An 18,772-nucleotide genomic window follows, 5' to 3' on the forward strand; every position below is an offset into this window, starting at 1 on the left:
ACATTCAAAAGTTCTTTTCGATCATAATTCTCCAGTTTTTCGTCATTTTTGTCGAAAAGCGATTTTGCGCCTTTAACTCGACGTGCCTTTTTCTATATTTAAAGTTTCGACGAATGATGAGATTTTTTTTTTTTGAAATAATAAAGAAATTATTTACCTCATTTAACCGATTGTTTCGATGTAGACGGCGATTAACTTTGTCTAAAGTGCCGCGTTGTTTATATAACAAGCGCACTCTGCGATGTTTATGTAAAGCGGAAAGCCAAGACTTGACTTGCCTGTATCGTGGAGTATACCTTGGCTTCATCGCTTCAATTAGTCGAGGTATAACCTGTCGAAGAATTTCATCATTCGACTCACTGGTAAACTTTTCATCGTATTTTAATTCTAGTTCAATCGGAAAAGTTTTTAGAATCGTCTTCATCTCGGCCTAAATTGTACAAAATATCGGTTTAGCGAGCGTTAAAAGCATACATTGAAAGAGGATTTTTGGACGAACCCTAGCTTCTTCTTCATCTACTTCCATTTCATCTTCAAAATCGCGCACAAGATTTTTTCCTTTCCTACGCTTTGTTGGTCGTTGATCCTCTTCAAATTCGATATCTTGAAGGTCAGATGAATGTCGGTGACGCAAGCCGTCGTTTTCCTGACTAAGTATATTGTTATACGATTGTAATTGGCCAACGTCTAGCCGTAGGTCATGCAACTCGCCATTTGCATTATCGAGTTACCGATTTAATTCGTCGATTCTTCCCCGTAAGTAGGCATTTTCTTCTCAGAGATCATACGTTTCTAAAAAAACGTTAAAGTCGACCAGAACTCTAAAATGAATACAAAAGTCAATTGTAGCTCACCATTTACATCTCTAGTCCAATTACTACTATAAGGTTCACGTATAATTGGCGTTAATTCTCTCCTATATGGTTCGGCGGTGCGTACATTGCTCCTATACGGTTCGGCGATGCGTACATTGCTCCTATACGGTTCGGTGGTGCGTGTAATGGGCGTTAATTCCCTATGTACATTGCTCCTATATGGTTGGCTGATAGTGTAATGGGCGTTAATTCCCTATGTACGGTTACATTACGAATTGGTGGTACCATCCTGCTTTGTTGCGAGTACAAGCTGGATGGTACCACTAAGCGAAATGGCCCATTATCTTCCGAAGCTTCTGGTATCGACGTTTGTTTTTGAGTTTTGATAGAACCGGTACCGGAAGCTGCGGATTGTTGTTTCGACGTTTGTTTTTGAGTTTTGATAGAACCAGAACCGGAAGCTGCGGATTCCTGTTTCGACGTTTGTTTTTGAGTTTTGGTAGAACCGGAACCGGAAGCTGCGGATTTCTGTTTTGATGTTTGTTTTTGAGTTTTGGTAGAACCGGAACCGGAAGCTGCAGATTTCTGTTTCGACGTTTGTTTTTGAGTTTTGGTAGAACCGGAACCGGAAGCTGCGGATTCCTGTTTCAACGTTTGTTTTTGAGTTTTGATAGAACCGGAACCGGAAGCTGCGGATTCCTGTTTCACACTTGTTTTTGAGTTTTGGTAGAACCGGAACTGGAAGCTGCGGATTCCTGTTTCGACGCTTGTTTTTGAGTTTTGATAGAACCGGATCCGAAGCTGCGGATTGTTATTTCGATATCGACGTTTGTTTGGGAGAATCGGAACTTACAAATTCCTGTGAAGAAGTTTGTTTGTGAGACTCTTGACGACTTTTTTCGACACTTTTTTTTCCAGATCGTTTCATTCTTTATAGAGATTTTAATAAACAGAAGAATAGTAAAATTAGTAAATAAAGTAGAACTTTCTTTCAAAATGACAAAAAATATTGTTCGATTTATATAAAAGTTACGTTTGACAATCAATATAAAAATGTATTGCAGATTTTATAAAAATTTTATAAAAATTACGAGAATTGTTTATCGAAAAAATAAAATTATTTTTGCGAAAAAAATTCGATTGATGGAGCTTTATAAATTCAAAATTCAAAATAAGCTTTCCTGGGAAAAAGTCTATTTGATAAAAATAAAACCGAAATTTGATTTAAAAGTTAATTAATCGTTAAAAAAAGTTTAATCGAAATTAGACTTTTATTACTTTTATCAAATCAATTACTAACGGATCAAATTTAACCGAAATTTTTAAATTAAAAAAAATTCTCATGATTGAAAATTTAATTAATCGAAATCTCGAAATTAAACTTTTATCAAATCAATTACTAACGGATTAAATTTAACCGAAATTTTCAAACTAAAAAAAATTCTCATGATTGAAAATTTAATTAATCGAAATCTCGAAATTAAACTTTTATTAAATCAATTACTAACGGATTAAATTTAACCGAAATTTTCAAATTAAAAAAAATTCTCATGATTGAAAATTTAATTAATCGAAATCTCGAAATTAAACTTTTATTAAATCAATTACTAACAGATCAAATTTAACCAAAATTTTCAAATTAAAAAAAATTCTCATGATTGAAAATTTAATTAATCGAAATCTCGAAATTAAACTTTTATTAAATCAATTACTAACAGATCAAATTTAACCAAAATTTTCAAATTAAAAAAATTCTCATGATTGAAAATTTAATTAATCGAAATCTCGAAATTAAACTTTTATTAAATCAATTACTAACAGATCAAATTTAACCGAAATTTTCAAATTAAAAAAAAATTTCTCATGATTGAAAATTTAATTAATCGAAATCTCGAAATTAAACTTTTATTAAATCAATTACTAACGGATTAAATTTAACCGAAATTTTCAAATTAAAAAAAATTTCATGATTGAAAATTTAATTAATCGAAATCTCGAAATTAAACTTTTATTAAATCAATTACTAACAGATCAAATTTAACCAAAATTTTCAAATTAAAAAAAATTCTCATGATTGAAAATTTAATTAATCGAAATCTCGAAATTAAACTTTTATTAAATCAATTACTAACGGATTAAATTTAACTGAAATTTTCAAATTAAAAAAAATTCTCATGATTGAAAATTTAATTAATCGAAATCTCGAAATTAAACTTTTATTAAATCAATTACTAACAGATCAAATTTAACCGAAATTTTCAAATTAAAAAAAATTCTCATGATTGAAAATTTAATTAATCGAAATCTCGAAATTAAACTTTTATTAAATCAATTACTAACAAATCAAATTTAACCGAAATTTTCAAATTAAAAAAAATTCTCATGATTGAAAATTTAATTAATCGAAATCTCGAAATTAAACTTTTATTAAATCAATTACTAACGGATTAAATTTAACCGAAATTTTCAAACTAAAAAAAAAATTTCATAAAATTTTAATTTTCAAGAGAAAAATTGACTTCATTTGTCAAAGTTTCGTTAAATTTTAAAGTACATATTAATTATAACCGATTCTTTATCAAATTTTATAAAACATGATGAGAAGAAGATCGATTAATCAAATTATGGGTTCGGAAAGGATAGCAAACCGACTATCTTCTAGAAGGTTTAGCAAAAAAAGAACCAAAGTCCCTTGTTATTGTGACAAATGTAATGGAAAACTGGTTATAACACGAACCAAAATGCTTCATGAAGCAGCAGAAAACACAACTGACTCGAATCTTAATAGTGGTTTGGCTTCATTGTTACTAATTAATCAAGAAGAGGATTCAACAATAACTTCGTTAGAAGAAAATCCGATAAATGAAGATATTTTGGTACCTCCATTAAATGAAGAGATTTCGGTAATAACTCCTTTAGAAGAAGATTCGACAACAATTCCATTAAATGAAAAAGATAATTTGACAACTCCAGAATATAACAAAAATGAATATATTTTTTTACCTCGAAGACGTACAAGAAGCTACGCAAATCGCCCACAAACTATGCTCAAACATTCAGGAACAGAAGATTTGAGCAATTCTGATTATAAACAACATACTGATACTTCTTCTTCTGATGGCAATGAGTCAGATGATGAAACTTTTGCCGATACTTTTGAAAATTATTCACCACCAGATTTTAAATCATATCAAGAGGAAGAAAAAACGACAATGATGATAAATTTTCATGGATTTTATTGTGGATAATGACCTTTCGAAAAAAGTTCAATCTCCCTGAAACAGCGACCGAATCTCAACTAAAATTCATGAAAATAGTGTTAAAAGAAATCGGTGGAGACATTTACGATAGCTTTCCTGACTCTCTATATCTGGCAAGAATTCAACTTGGCCTGAAAGATCGTTTCCATAGTTTCGTGCCATGTCCGAAATGTCATAAATTATATAATAAGACAGACATGGACGAAATTCAAAAAAATGACAGTATCGGTATCATAAGATGCAGTCACGTCGAATTTCCAAATTCTGCGTCTCGAAGGACGAAATCGTGTCAAACGGTCTTGGCTGAGAGAGAGGTTAAAAAGCCAGAATTAATATATCCGTTTGTACCAATTCATCAACAATTGGAAACTCTATATCGTCGGCCTCACTTTGAACGGTTACTTCGACATTGGTCAAATCGTCGACAATTCGATAACATACTGACCGATATATATGACGGTCAAATCTGGAAAACATTAAGAGAAACTGACGATGAAAATTCAGCCAAATTTTTCCGACCAGAAGTAGCCAATTCACATCTAGGACTAATGATAAACCTTGATTGGTTCCAACCCTACAATGGTACATTTTATAGGCATCGGGGGGGTATTTCACGCGGCTGTCTGTAATTTACCCCATGACATTCGGTTCAAGCGCGAAAATTTGCTGGTTCTCAGTCTACTACCAGGACCGAACGAAGTAAGCTTGCACAAGATTAATCATTATATTGCGCCTATTGTCAATGAATTAGAGTTACTATGGAGTGGAATAACTTTAAATCGAACATTTGAGTGCCAAAACGGGAAAAATATTCGTGCGGCTTTAGTACTAATTTCGTGCGATATCCCTGCTGCTCAAAAAATATGCGGGCATATTTCAGCTTTGGTTTCTTGCCATCGGTGTATGAAACGAGCAAATTATGAAGACCACCAACATAATTTTGCAGGTATGGAGGATATGGAGAATTGGTTCATTACTCGTGATTCGACCAAACATCGTCGGAATGCTCTTGCATGGCGAAGTTGCAATTCCACCAATTCAAGAAAGAATTTTGTTAGTGAAAAAGGGGTTAGGTGGTCGGAGTTACTTCGATTGCCGTACTTTGACCCAATTCGTTTTATTATTGTAGATCCAATGCACTGCTTATTCTTAGGAATTGCGAGGTGGATAATGAAGAGGATTTAGATCGACGAGGGTGTTTTAACCCCGAACGATCTAAAGAAGATTCAAGAAAAAATGAATCAATTCAAAATACCGGCTGATTTGGGACGAATTCCCGGGAATATTGAACGCGGAGAAGGGTTTTCGAACTATACAGCCGATCAGTGGCGAATTTTCTTTATGATCTATGCAACTACCTCATTGTGGGAACATTTACCGTCAAAAGATCGAAAAATCTTGACACATTTCGTTAGAGTTTGTTCTATTTTAGTAAGCCGAATTTTAGAAATTGAATTAATGGAAGAAGCTCATGAGAGGCTAATTAAAATAATTAAGCTTATTGAAGTACACTATGGAAGAGTAAAAATTACGCCTAATCTTCACCTTTCGCTCCATTTGTGCGATTGTTCGAATGATTTTGGTCCATTGTATGCATTTTGGTGTTTTTCATTTGAGCGTATGAATGGAATACTCGGTAAGATATTCTTTTTTTACTTTTTTTACTTTATTCGGATGTTTACATTGTTAGTCTTATTTTTAATAATTTTTAAGGCTCGTTGCCAACAAGTAATAGACAAATTGAACCGGAAATAATGCGTCGGATAATGAATGATAATCGAATTGGAGATATCATTAGTTCTGACATTCAAACGAAAGGCTTAGAATTGCTTGAAGATCGACCCACAACTGGTTCAATATCGGCTGCAGACCAATTTTCTTCAGATGAACTAGAGCGGTTTTGGCTAAATGCTAAAAACATACAGGAATCGACTATTACTGGATGCGAGCCGTTTCCTGGAGAAATGCTGAAGCCTAGTTCCGAAGCAATAATGACCGAATCAATGCTCGAACTGATGTTGCTTTTTATAATGCTTCTTATATCGAAATGTACAAGTTTCGCAAACCAGCAGATGAAATTATCCAAGATTCTATAACAATTCGAGTAAAGATAAATCAATTTGGAAGATGCTGAATTGGTTCTGAAGTATTTGGCTCCGCAATGTCAGTTTGACATACAAAAAGCTCGTGTGTCCTAGCCAAATTTATAACTAGTGATGGGGAAGTCGACAGTTATCCTGGACAAATTCAATACTTCTTCAAACATACAGTCGACTTGCCAAATGGACAAATGGAACATAATTTGGCATATATTCGTTGGTATCGACCAGCTAGTACGAGTGAAAGTCGATATTATTTTCATATTGATGATGAAGACGAGAGCTGTAACGTCGAGTTGTGGAAATCTGAATTTTATGATGAAAGCCGCGATTGTATTATTCCCGTACATAATATCCTTTGTCGATTTATACCATCAAAATATCGAATTTCTACTCGGAGTAATGCTATTGAATATTTGGCGATTAATCCAATTAATCGCAAACTTCAAATTCGTTAATAATTAAGTGTTTTGGTAAAAATTGGCCAAATTATTTTTTTTATTTTTTTAATTTTTATAATTACTTGACGAGAGACACGTTTATTAGACGAAATTTCATTTTACGAAAAGATTCTTTTGTAGTATTTTTATTATAATTACTTGACGAAAAACAAGACGAAATTCATTTTACAATAAAAATTTTTGTTAATGATTATGCACTGAATATAAACAATGTAAACAAAGTATAAAATTCGAATTAAAAAATAATGTTTTTTACTATTTGGCAAAATTGTGTCGATTTATGTGACCAATCGGCAAAATTTACTGAATGACCTTAAAGGAACAAGTTTTCATATAACAATCGGTATAAGTCGATTTTTCACCAAAAGACTGAACAAGTTTTCGTTTAACAATCAGTATCAGTCGATTTGTGATTGATTTTACCGATTTTTGCCGTTGGTCAAAAAATGTGACGAATCACATGACCAATCGGCAAAAATTATGCCGAAAGCTCTTAATGGTCAAAAGTTTTGATTTCGACCAGTATATCATAGTAGAATTGATACATACAGAGCTTCGAGAGGTCAAGCACACTCATACCCACATATGTTGGATGGTTAAGCATTACCCCTACTTTTCGTCAGTGGATTGCAACAAGATTTTCTGAGAATATTTTACAACCCTTGAATGCAGGATCTGAGGTAAGCTTTTTATATTTCTTGGGATGGGTTTGGGGTTGTACTACTGAGACACGTATACGTTTCCTGAGATTTTCCATAGTTTTACCAAATACACTATTATTCATGAGTTTATAGAAGTCCTTCTCAAAATCATTCTTAGCCTTAGCACGTTCGGCGGTGTTAAATTCTATATATGGTTTCATCCATGGAGCCTGCTCAAATTTTATAGCTTCATAGACCTTCTTGATTACTAAGCCCTGGCTAACATAATACTGGAGATTTCTGTAATGAACTACATATTCATCCTTATCAAATAGGTTAGGAATGAGCTTATCTGTGGGTGTATATCGTTGTCCTGAGCATGCTATTATTTCCTGCTGCTTTTTACTAAGCCATTCCTTCTTAACCTTCATTCGTTCTGGTGCAAGGGGGTAATCTGTATGTTGTGAATGTAGGGCTTGGGGGTACTCCAGTTTGACTTTAAGGATATATCCCTCAGAAGAATTATCTGGTATTTCATTACTTTCTATTTGCTTTTGAATGTTAGATAACTCGTTTTCCTCCTTTACCAGTGGAAGTTACCTGTAGGTAAGTATTGCAACATGGCCCGTTATTTGCATCTAAGTATAGGATAGATGACTTGGGCTTTTCTGCAGTCCATTTACCTTCTCCCATATCTGGGTTATTTGCACGAGCATATCGTTTACTTACCATAGAGATTCCACCACGTAATCCTTGTTCTACCATCATGTACATATTTTGGTCAGTTATAAGATCCAATATTTGCCCTGTCATGAAGAATAGTGCATCCCATGCAAAGTCTGGTATTGAGTAATACCAGAGAGGATCTAACCCATATTTTTTCAAGGCCATTTCTCGGAAATTCTGAAATATATCGGCTAGTAGGAAGACGTCAGTTTTGAGATAAATGTCATGATAATCTTGCATTGTTTTATATCCTGCTTTTTCCCATACATACTGTGCATATTCGTATTCTTTATCACTAATGATGGTTTCATTAAATTTGCTATAGAATGCTCTTTTAGGTGGTAAACTAGTTTTCTCGAACTTTTTCCAGTCATCCATGTATTCATACGGGTAGACACCTTTCTTAAGATAAATCTCGAGTAATTCAGGTAGTATTTGACTTCATGTTATCTTAAAGTTTTCAGGATGTGCAAAGCATCTACCTGCATCAATTCGCCATAAGTGTTGTGGATTACTACATTCTTGTGCTCTACATTTTTCTGCGCCTAGGTTGGATGCTAATTTGTTGAGACTTGATTTCATGAATTGTAAGCTGTCTATAAATCGGAGGGAACCTAACTTGAATGCCATATACTTTTCCATGTTATAAGGGATAGGATCGATATCATCCTCACATTCCATTGCACCAATTCCTTGCATAATTATATGTCCATTATATCCTGATAAATTGTAAAAGATTACTGGGATATGCATTTCACGAGGTTTTATGGATAAGTCAAGATTACATCCTCTATGTGCTGCACCTTGATACCTTCCTGTAATATGGCAGTGATCTCTTACTTTATTTTCATCTAAGGGGTTACGACATATCCAGCAGTTTATTGCATTATCATAACTTACTTGCTCTTGGGTTGTTAACGGCATCATTTCCATTGGGTTTCTGAATTCATTACGGATTGCTTCAGCCTCATTTAGCATTTTGATTACAAATTTCTGTACTGCATTTTCTCCTGTAAATATCTTCTGTGATTTACTTACACCATCATATCTTACCTTAATATACGAGTATAAGCAGGGAATTTGCTCTTGTACTTTCTTGGTTTTCTTATCTTTGTCTTCATCTGTGGGTGGTATGTCCATTACTAGGGCTTCAAAGTCTGCAACAAAGTAATATGGGACTTGCATGCGGCGTTTCCAGTTCTTGAATTCATATATATCATTTCCTTTCTTTACTGATGGCATTTGGTCTGCTTGTGGGGTTTTCTTTAATTCTCGACATATTGCTACATGTTTGTCATGGATTTCTTGTTTAATGTGTGAAGTGGGAGATACACTATCGGCAGACAAATGTTGCATGTCCATTTTTTGTACGTTTATTTACTAAGCGGCTCATATTCTTAATCCAGCAATAGTGCTGCTTTTCCCCATTACTAATAAGTACTAAATCTATTATTTTACGGTTCTCTGCATCATCCCTATCGGTAACATATATTGGGCATAGGCAGTGGTCACGCCATTCACAGATGCAGAGGGCAATAGTTGGATTCTGTCGCTCAAATCTTCTTAGAATTACCTCATCAGCTTGTACTGGGAACTCAATACCTTCAAAGTTTAACTCGTTTACATACACCTTATACTTGGAAATTCTTTCTGCATTCTTTTCTACTGGATGTAATGCTGCTAGAATTGTCCACTGAAAGCATTTGTCATCATCATTAGCTGGATTTACTACTCCCTTTTTCGTGGCAAGATCTTTTGGGAGTGGTATGTGTTCTGCTCCTGTAGGTGGTTGGAATTGCGAGATTTCTATGAATATTTTTTCTACACGATAGAATTCCCAACCTGATCCGTAATTTACATAGTCTTCTACTTTCTGCATGATTCTTGCTAATGCAAAGTTAAATGTACCATTAATATCTGTTGATGGTAGGATTGGCATATTGCGAGTTTTAAATGGTATATTATATCTGTAGATATACTCTACTCCATCATCTTTACTAAAGTTACCATCTCCGAATAATCCCTCAAGGTAAGAATCTAAATGTATTATTGTGGCAAATATTCCAATTCTTACTGACCTTTATTGATCCTAATCGATCTCGTTCATCCCGAAGAATATTCTGGATTGTTTGACTGTGTGCTGTGAGAAATGAAGCATAGTCATGCTCTCCAGGTGTTCCTATAGCAATATCAGCCGTAAAATTTGAGTCTGTTAACTCCTTTCCTATACGTACCTGATCACGACGTTCAAAGACTACCTCATAATGTGGGTCTGGGTCGATTTGCATCATGCGGGTTATCTCTTCATTGGTTACCGCCGCTTGTGCTTCACGAATTTGGCGGATCTCATCCTCATATTCCTGCAATTTTGCATTTGAGCGGGGATATAGGATGGATTTGACAGGTACCTGCATAAATTTAGCTAAAACTGATCGGACGACTTGTCTGTGTTGGGCACTTCTTGCTTGATGTGTTGACATTTTGTATACTTTTTAGGTCCCTCTTTTATTCAATTACATTTTTTCTCGGTATAAGGGAAATTGCTTGCCTTGCTATTCCGCTCTATTGACTCCATGGCTGGTTTTCTGGATGGGTTAATATTTCCTTACCTTTTTTGGCTTTGTTGGCTTTGAAATCCTATTTCTTGTTCGGTTGGGAGTAAGTAGGTGAAAATATTAATAAACGATTTAGATTATGAAATAAGTAGGATATAAGTGAATTAGATTATAAGATAAGTAGGATATAAGTAGGTAAAAATATAAAAAAGGTGATATAAGTAGGTGAAAAATATAAAAAGGTGACCAGGATTGGACCCACAGCCGGTAGGAGAGCAACAAGGGGATAGCAAGAAAAAGGTAACCAGGATTGGACTCTGAGGAAAGTGAGCCAGAACTGGGATTTATATACTACTAAGGTGCCAAAATCATCATAATATATATCTAACATTAACTTTAATGTAGGTATATTTTAAGGAGCAGTGGATGGAATTTTTGTGGATGATGATGTCGTAACTCAACATTTCTGATTTTCCATCGGCCTTCATAGCTATATAAAATTTCTTCAACATAAAATTGATAATTGGATAAGTGTAAAGAATCTTGAAGCCAAACTGCAATTGGTTCTATAATATTGTCTTTATTGATTAAAGATGTTACTTCACTTAACCATAATTCTCCATTTTCTGCTTCTTGAACTCTAGAAAGTTTTCTAAAATTATTTGGTAATTCATCACAATAATAAAGAACCTGAATTTTTAATTTAACATCACTTGATGTTGAAACTATCGCTATAATTCTTCCAATTCTAGTCCTTTTATCCTTGTATTTAACAAAAGAACCTGCTGTGTACAATACTAAATAATTTATTGGTCAAGTATAATATTATAAAAAAAGAATTTCATTAGTAAGTCCAAAAGGAATATATATCACAAATTACATATGACAAAAGTGTTACAAATGCATTCTCAGATAAAAATATAAAAAATAATATAATTAACAGATTAAAATATTACTTTCTGAATTATAAAAGTTACCTTGATTTATCCATATTGAAAATTGACCAAAAGAGGTGATTCTTGCCATAAATTTCCGTCCCAGAATTCTTTTTTTATATCAGTTTCAACACCTGGTCCAAAATACATCTGTGATTGTAAATTTTCATTTTCCAAGACTCTTTTTATATGTTCAGTTACAGATATGGTATAAGCATCTTTAAAAGGCTTTGAAGTGGATGGAGTTTTCATATTTTGTATATAAATACTATGACTCTTTACTGTCTGAAGTGGAAGTCGATTACATAATAATCTCAATCGTCGAACATTCTCAATTATATGTTCAGTTCGAAAATTAGGATGCTTTAAAATACATATAAGATCATCATACCCCTTTGTTGCTAAATGATTAAATTTAATTAGTAAGTTAATAGCAAGTAATAATTTTATAAAAAAAAACAAACATACTATGTTTAACTTACATATCATATGTTTAGTAATTCAAGTAAACAGCATCATTTCTGTAAAATTCTGGAAATAAGGACCATATTCACCTGGCAAAGGTTCAAATTTTGTTTTACCTTCTATTGTTTCTTGAATAACCTCCATATTAATTAATTCTTCACTATCAGTTAAGTCATCTGAAGTTTTTTGATTGGCTTCATGATCTAGTGTATCTGACCATTCACTATTATTTAATTCATCTGAAGACATAGAAAAATCAGATTTAGAATTACAAAATTGTTCTAAGGTTTCATATTCTTGATCATTATTTAATAAACCATCCTGTAAATCTTTGTTGCTATCATTTTTATTATGTAATGAAGCAATATATTGTAGTTGTAAACTTTCTGCTTCTTTTTGAATATTATTAGTAGTAATTTTAGGTGTTACACGTTTTCACAATGAAATTTTTTGTTTTTGTTTAGATTGTTTAGAATGTATTCGCTTCATTACAGTTTTTGAAAGCAAATTGTATTAAATTCTATAAACTTTAATGAAACTAATAACAAAATAGTTAAAAGTTCGTGTAATATCTCATCAATAAATAATGTTGATCATCACGTTATTATTTAAAATCCAAAATAGTATAATTTAGTATAATTTAAATAAATGAAAAAAAAGCAATGTTATTTTCTGATATCATTATTATTATATTTTACTGGCAATTAATAGTTAGTATTTTTTACAGGATGACATCAATATGACAAATTTATAAATGATATTAACTAATAGCTATTACGTTTATTTTAATAATTACTGTCTATCCAAATTAAGTAGTGATCTGATATCTATTCGTTGTAGAATATCATTTCCATTTACCGTATATACTTTCATATCAACTGTTAAGTAATTCAAATTTTTAACAGTATCATTTACTTCTTTACCTAAAAGATTTTCTTGGATAAACATATTAAATGCTGAGTGTATAAATTTTGTAAATGCTGTAGTATTTCTAGGCTGATCTTTAAAGGTTTTCTTTTTATCAATTACATCCATATGTCATTTTAAAAAGGACATCCAAACTTTTTCGGTAATATATTCAGAAATTTGTTGCATTGTTGGCTGCCTTGATTCAGATAATTTATAAATATTAATTAGTTTTAATATTCTTAATTCTAACAATAAATTTTATAGTAATCTCAAATACCTGTATTTTCTAATAAATTCAGGAACCAAATTTCGAAGTTCACGTCGAATTATCATATTATAATCACGATAGCTTCTTAAAGCCCACATATGCAATGTAGCCAGATCTGACATTCCGTTCATTTCTATATTTGGGAATAAGGATCTCACTAACTCATTAATAATTTGATTGTTTATAACTCTTGTACGAAAAAATAGGCACTTTAAATGCAATTGTAAGACTCCAAGTTCCTAGTTTTTTTTTAAAAAAAAATCAATTATATTTTAAATAATAAATCAAACAATGTATTAATTTACATTATCTGAAAATTTGCAAAATCTACTAGTGGGTTTTTCTTGAATTATTTCATGTCCATGCCCACTTGCTTTCATCATATTTAATGTTAAACTGACAAGCTCTGGTCGTTGTGATATATATAAGCAAATTTCAAGTTCATTTTTAAATGGACCAATATCAGTAGTATTTGATGTTGACAATTGTTGGTTAGTACTTTTAGATAAATAATGAGATATATTTTGCAGACTATCAGTGTTTTCAGGTGAATCATCATGTAATTCACACTAGTCGAACAATGACAAATCAGGGACCAATCAGGTGATCGAATTCCACCCAATTGGTCACTATTTTTTTTAAAATTTTTATCAATCGGTAAATCTGATTGCTGCCAAAAGATGGCGCAAAAGGAGGATACTCGGGTACCAATCGGGATATTCAATAGAAAGCAATTAGGTATTAATAGTTACCAATAAGATATTTACTATTTGGCATATCAGTATACCGATTGATAACTTTTTGATTAAATGTCAGTGTACTGATTGATTACTTTTTGATTAATTTGTAACAATGCATTTTTATTTAAAATTATTTAGAATTTACATTAAAATATTAAATTACAAAAATCAGTACATTATTTAATAATTCCATATATAAATTATGATACTAATATTATCATATTCTTATACTTTCGAAACTTTTCTAGGATCCGGTAAAAAAAGTTTTGAAATGAAACTTTTCAAAACTTACTGATCCAAATTTAAGTCTAAGATCAGAGACAATGGTACCTAAAAAAACAGAAAAAAAAATAAATATTTTTTTAATTAAAAAAAGGTTCCAAAATGAAACTTTTCAAAACTTACCATTACCGATCCAATTCTAAAGATCGGAACCAATAGCTAATAGTGCCTAAAAAAACAGAAAAAAAATTAAATATTTTTTTTAAATATTAAAAAAAGTTTCAAACGAAACTTTTCAAAATTTACCGTTACTGATCCAAATCCAAGGGAACCGGTAGTACCTAAAAAACAAAGAAAATAAAATAAAATTATTATTTTTTAAAAAAAAATATTAAAAGTTTCGAAAGTTTAAGTAAACTTTCGAAACTTACCGATCCAAAATTCATATCGAAGTCCGGGATCATTTCTAAATAAAATTTGAAAATGGAATGTTAGTAATGCCTACTAATGTTCCTAATTTAAAAAAATCACGCCCTTCTTTATTTACCTTTCAGGCATTTCGTCTATGACCACCGAACTATGACCACTGAACTATGGCCACCTTAGTAAGTTCCTCGGGCTCTAAAACCTGATTCATGCTATGATTATCCTTTATATACTCACCTGGATCCCGAACTATGACCACCGAACTATGACCACTTGCCCCGAACTATGACCACTTGTCCTGAACTATGACCACCGAACTATGACCACCGAACTATGACCACCGAACTATGACCACCCTTTATCTACTTACCTGGAACACTGAACTATGACCACTTTATGTCCCGAACTATGACAGCCGAACTATGGACACCTTAGTCAGCCTTTTAGGCTCCAAAACCCGATTCAAGCTATGGACACCTGCCCCTCTATCTCACTCGAAAAAATATATTCGGCAATTGAGGATTAGGTAACTATAAGTAACATACAATGATGAACTTACACGCAGCCATTTCTCTTGTTGAAGACCTCGGACTTGATCTTGTAGACATCTATGGAATCTGTAAATGGATCCAAATGCGGGCATCACCACTCAATGACCTGGACATAGTAGCAGAGATGGTCAGAAACCTTCCGGTTAAAGAATTCGGAAAACATCTCAAGATTAACAGACTCTGGTACAATGGTTGTAAAGCCGAGTTGTGGAAGCGGCATAAAGAAGCTGAGGAAGCATACGACAGGACAGTAGACCACTACAGGGAAGCTAATGATCCTGCAGAGTCATATTTTTTGTCCAGATTTTTACAAGGATTGATGACTATATAACCATATCATCAGGTATTTTTACATTTTTCAACAAGGATTAATGACCATGTAACTTCATCATCAGGCATTCATGAATTCTTAACATAAACTAATAAATTTTTGAATATTCTCTAATAATTTCTAATGTGTATTAAATGGAATGGCATCCATTTGTTCATCTGGCCATTTGTACAATAATGTACAGGATTCCATCCATCCATCCATCCATCCATTTATACGTTAAAAATATAGCATTGGATGGAATGGCATCCATTTGTTCATCTAGCCATTTGTACAATAATGTTTAGGATTCCATCTATCCATTCGTCCATTTGAACATACACATCAGAAATGAACACTTTACATTTACTGAGTGGTTGTAATATTATTTACCATGTTGCCTCCATGTCCTAAATGTGGAAAAGATAATTTTAAAAGTACTCGAGATAGAAACACTCATCTGAATCGCAGAATTCCATGTATACCTAAAATTACTGAAGTAATTAGCTATCCAGAAACTATTCCAGAACCTTCAGAAGTTGGAAATAACCTTCCAAATAATCTAAAGTATGGTGGTACATCATCTGTAGAAGAGCTTAAAGCAACTATAGATGGGCTTGCTTCACAAATGCGAGCAATTTCTTGGCAATTAAAAAATACATCAATGGATATTAAGGGAGTGTCAGATGATATAACAGAATTATCAAATCAGCAGGAAGCAGCACAAAGTAAAATACAGGATCTTGAGGAAACAATGTCTCAACACACTGCTTTAACTAAAAAATCTGTTTGAAACCTTCAAAAAACAATGTCTCAACATACTGCTTCAACCAAAAAATCTGTTCAAGATCTTGAGGAGACAATGTCTCAACATACTGCTTTGTTTAGTAAATCAAGTATTCATAGTATTCCACTTTCAACTGCTAGTTCTAAAACTTCACAATTTACATATGATCCTACAATAGCAGATTTAGAACAGACTGAAGAGGATAAAGAAACGGCTAAATTATATACGAATCAACTTTTATTAATGTTAAGATCATGTCCACTTGATGATAAAGAATTTACAGAAGGAAATAATATACTACAATGGCTTTTTGCTAATAATATAATAAGAGATGAATACTTATTTCGCAAGTTTTCTGTATTTTTACATAGTCCAAAACCAGTAAAATTAAGAATTTCTTTGGAAAAATCTGATGAAAAGGATTAATTCAATTTGCTATCTTATTGGTTCAAACTAGTGATTAGACAGGATTTTGAAAAAGTAATAGATAGAATGAATTTGATGGAATAAAATTTATTAGTTTATGTTAAGAATTCATAAATGCTTGATAATGAAGTTACATGGTCATCAATCCTTGTTGAAAAATGTAAGGATACCTGATGATATGGTTATATAGTCATCAATCCTTGTAAAAATCTGGACAAAAAATATGACTCTGCAGGATCATTAGCTTCCCTGTAGTGGTCTACTGCCCTGTCGTATGCCTCCTCGGCTTCTTTATGCCGCTTCCACAACTCGGCTTTACAACCGTTGTACCAGAGTCTGTTAATCTTGAGATGTTTTCTGAATTCTTTAACCAGAAGGTTTCTGACCATCTCTGCTACTATGTCTGGGTCATTGAGAGGTGATGCCCGCATTTGGATCCATTTACGGATTCCATAGATGTCTACAAGATCAAGTCCAAGGTCTTCGGCAAGAGAAGTGGCTGCGTGTAATTGCCGAATATATTTTTTCGAGTGAGATAGAGGGGCAGGTGTCCATAGCTTGAATCGGGTTTTGGAGCCTGAGGGGCTGACTAAGGTGTCCATAGTTCGGCTGTCATAGTTCGGGACATAAAGTGGTCATAGTTCGGTGTTCCAGGTAAGTAGATAAAGGGTGGTCATAGTTCGGTGGTCATAGTTCGGTGGTCATAGTTCGGGACAAGTGGTCATAGTTCGGGGCAAGTGGTCATAATTCGGTGGTCATAGTTCGGGGCAAGTGGTCATAGTTCGGTGGTCATAGTATTATCATAAGTTTTTCGAACTATGGCCAGTACTATGATCGGATATTCTGTCTGATTTCAGCTTTATTTGTGTTTCTATCCACTTTTTAGTAGTCTGGTCATAGTGGTCATAGTGGTCATAGTTGTTTTTATATATAAGAAAAAATGGAGAAAAAAAAAGAAGTTGGAAAGTACTGTGACCAGCCATGGCCACTGTGGCCATGGCGGTAGTATATATGGGGAATTCTCTACCCCACGAAGGGGGAATGTGGGTACTGCGAGGCCATGAGGCCGAGGTGGGGTGAGCGTAGCGAGACACACTACCAGCCCGACGATGGGGTCCTATAATAAAAAAAAAGAAAATGGAACGTTAGTAAATAATACTAATGTCCATAATTTAAAAATAATACACTCCCCCTCCTTCTTTATTTACCTTCCGAGACGTTTCGTCAGTTTCGAAGCGTCTTGAGTCCTACAATAAAAAAAAAAGAAAATAGAATGTTAGTAAATGATACTAACGTCCATAATTTAAAAATAATACACTTCCCTCCTTTTTTATTTACCTTCCGAGACGTTTCGTCAGTTTCGAAGCGTCTTGAGGGTCCTACAATAAAAAAAAAAAGAATTGGACCGTTAGTAAATGACACTAACGTCTATTATTTAAAAAAAATTTCCCTCCCCTTCTTTATTTACCTTCCGAGATGTTTCATCAGTTTCAAAGCGTCTTGAGGGTCCTACAATAAAAAAGAAAATGTAACGTTAGTAAATGACACTAACGTCCATTATTTAAAAAAAAATTCCCCCTCCCCTTCTTTATTTACCTTCCGAGACATTTCATCAGTTTCGAAGTGTCTTGAAGGTTCCTACAATAAAAAAAGAAAATGGAACGTTAGTAAATGACACTAACGTCCATTATTTAAAAAAATTCTCCCCCTCCTCTTCTTTATTTACCTTCTGAGACGTTTTGTCAGTTTCGAAGCGTCTTGAAGGTTTCTACAATAAAAAAAAAAGAATTGGACCGTTAGTAAATGACACTAACGTCCATTATTTAAAAAAAATTCCCCCTCCTCTTCTTTATTTACCTTCCGAGACGTTTCATCAGTTTTGAAGCATCTTGAAGGTTTCTACAATAAAAAAAAAAAGAAAATAAAATGTTAGTAAATGACACTAACATCCAATATTTAAAAAATCCTCTCCCCCCCTCCCGACGTTCTGTTAGTTCTGTGAAAAGGTTAATAAAAAATAAACTTTTTTTTTATTTTTTTATAAAAAAAAGATCATTGATCTGATAATCTGTTATTCATCAGATCTAATGATCTATCCGATACAAGTCAAAATAGTGTCTGAATGACGGAATCGACTGTTATTTCTGTCATGGAAAATATTAACAATTCAATAAAT

General features: G+C 33.0%; 5 protein-coding genes across 5 annotated transcripts; 2 read left to right on the forward strand and 3 right to left on the reverse strand.

Annotated features, from left to right (window-relative positions):
• Positions 1–381: 381 nt before the first annotated feature.
• OCT59_002094 (uncharacterized protein) lies at positions 382–1,743 on the reverse strand (the record flags this gene model as incomplete). The annotated part of the gene is made up of 5 exons (XM_066144262.1): positions 382–387; positions 500–687; positions 855–946; positions 1,024–1,514; positions 1,669–1,743. The coding sequence occupies 5 exons, from the start codon at positions 1,741–1,743 to the stop codon at positions 382–384; spliced, it is 852 nt and encodes a 283-aa protein (XP_065995442.1).
• A 1,666-nt stretch (positions 1,744–3,409) lies between these two features.
• On the forward strand, positions 3,410–4,063 carry OCT59_002095 (uncharacterized protein; the record flags this gene model as incomplete). The annotated part of the gene is made up of 1 exon (XM_066144263.1): positions 3,410–4,063. One exon carries the CDS (start codon positions 3,410–3,412, stop codon positions 4,061–4,063), a length of 654 nt encoding a protein of 217 aa, XP_065995443.1.
• Positions 4,064–10,953: 6,890 nt separating this feature from the next.
• Positions 10,954–12,905, reverse strand: OCT59_002096 (uncharacterized protein; the record flags this gene model as incomplete). The annotated part of the gene is made up of 4 exons (XM_066144264.1): positions 10,954–11,354; positions 11,762–11,893; positions 12,047–12,294; positions 12,754–12,905. The coding sequence occupies 4 exons, from the start codon at positions 12,903–12,905 to the stop codon at positions 10,954–10,956; spliced, it is 933 nt and encodes a 310-aa protein (XP_065995444.1).
• A 90-nt stretch (positions 12,906–12,995) lies between these two features.
• OCT59_002097 (uncharacterized protein) lies at positions 12,996–14,654 on the reverse strand (the record flags this gene model as incomplete). The annotated part of the gene is made up of 8 exons (XM_025328932.2): positions 12,996–13,062; positions 13,144–13,373; positions 13,440–13,703; positions 14,167–14,204; positions 14,280–14,295; positions 14,403–14,437; positions 14,528–14,562; positions 14,644–14,654. 8 exons carry the CDS (start codon positions 14,652–14,654, stop codon positions 12,996–12,998), a joined length of 696 nt encoding a protein of 231 aa, XP_025164611.2.
• Positions 14,655–16,191: 1,537 nt separating this feature from the next.
• OCT59_002098 (uncharacterized protein) lies at positions 16,192–16,596 on the forward strand (the record flags this gene model as incomplete). Its single annotated transcript, XM_025328930.2, has 1 exon — positions 16,192–16,596. One exon carries the CDS (start codon positions 16,192–16,194, stop codon positions 16,594–16,596), a length of 405 nt encoding a protein of 134 aa, XP_025164609.2.
• Between the last annotated feature and the right edge of the window lie 2,176 nt (positions 16,597–18,772).

The sequence above is a fragment of the Rhizophagus irregularis genome, chromosome 10, assembly GCF_026210795.1.
Source record: "Rhizophagus irregularis chromosome 10, complete sequence".
NCBI lineage: Eukaryota > Fungi > Glomeromycota > Glomeromycetes > Glomerales > Glomeraceae > Rhizophagus > Rhizophagus irregularis.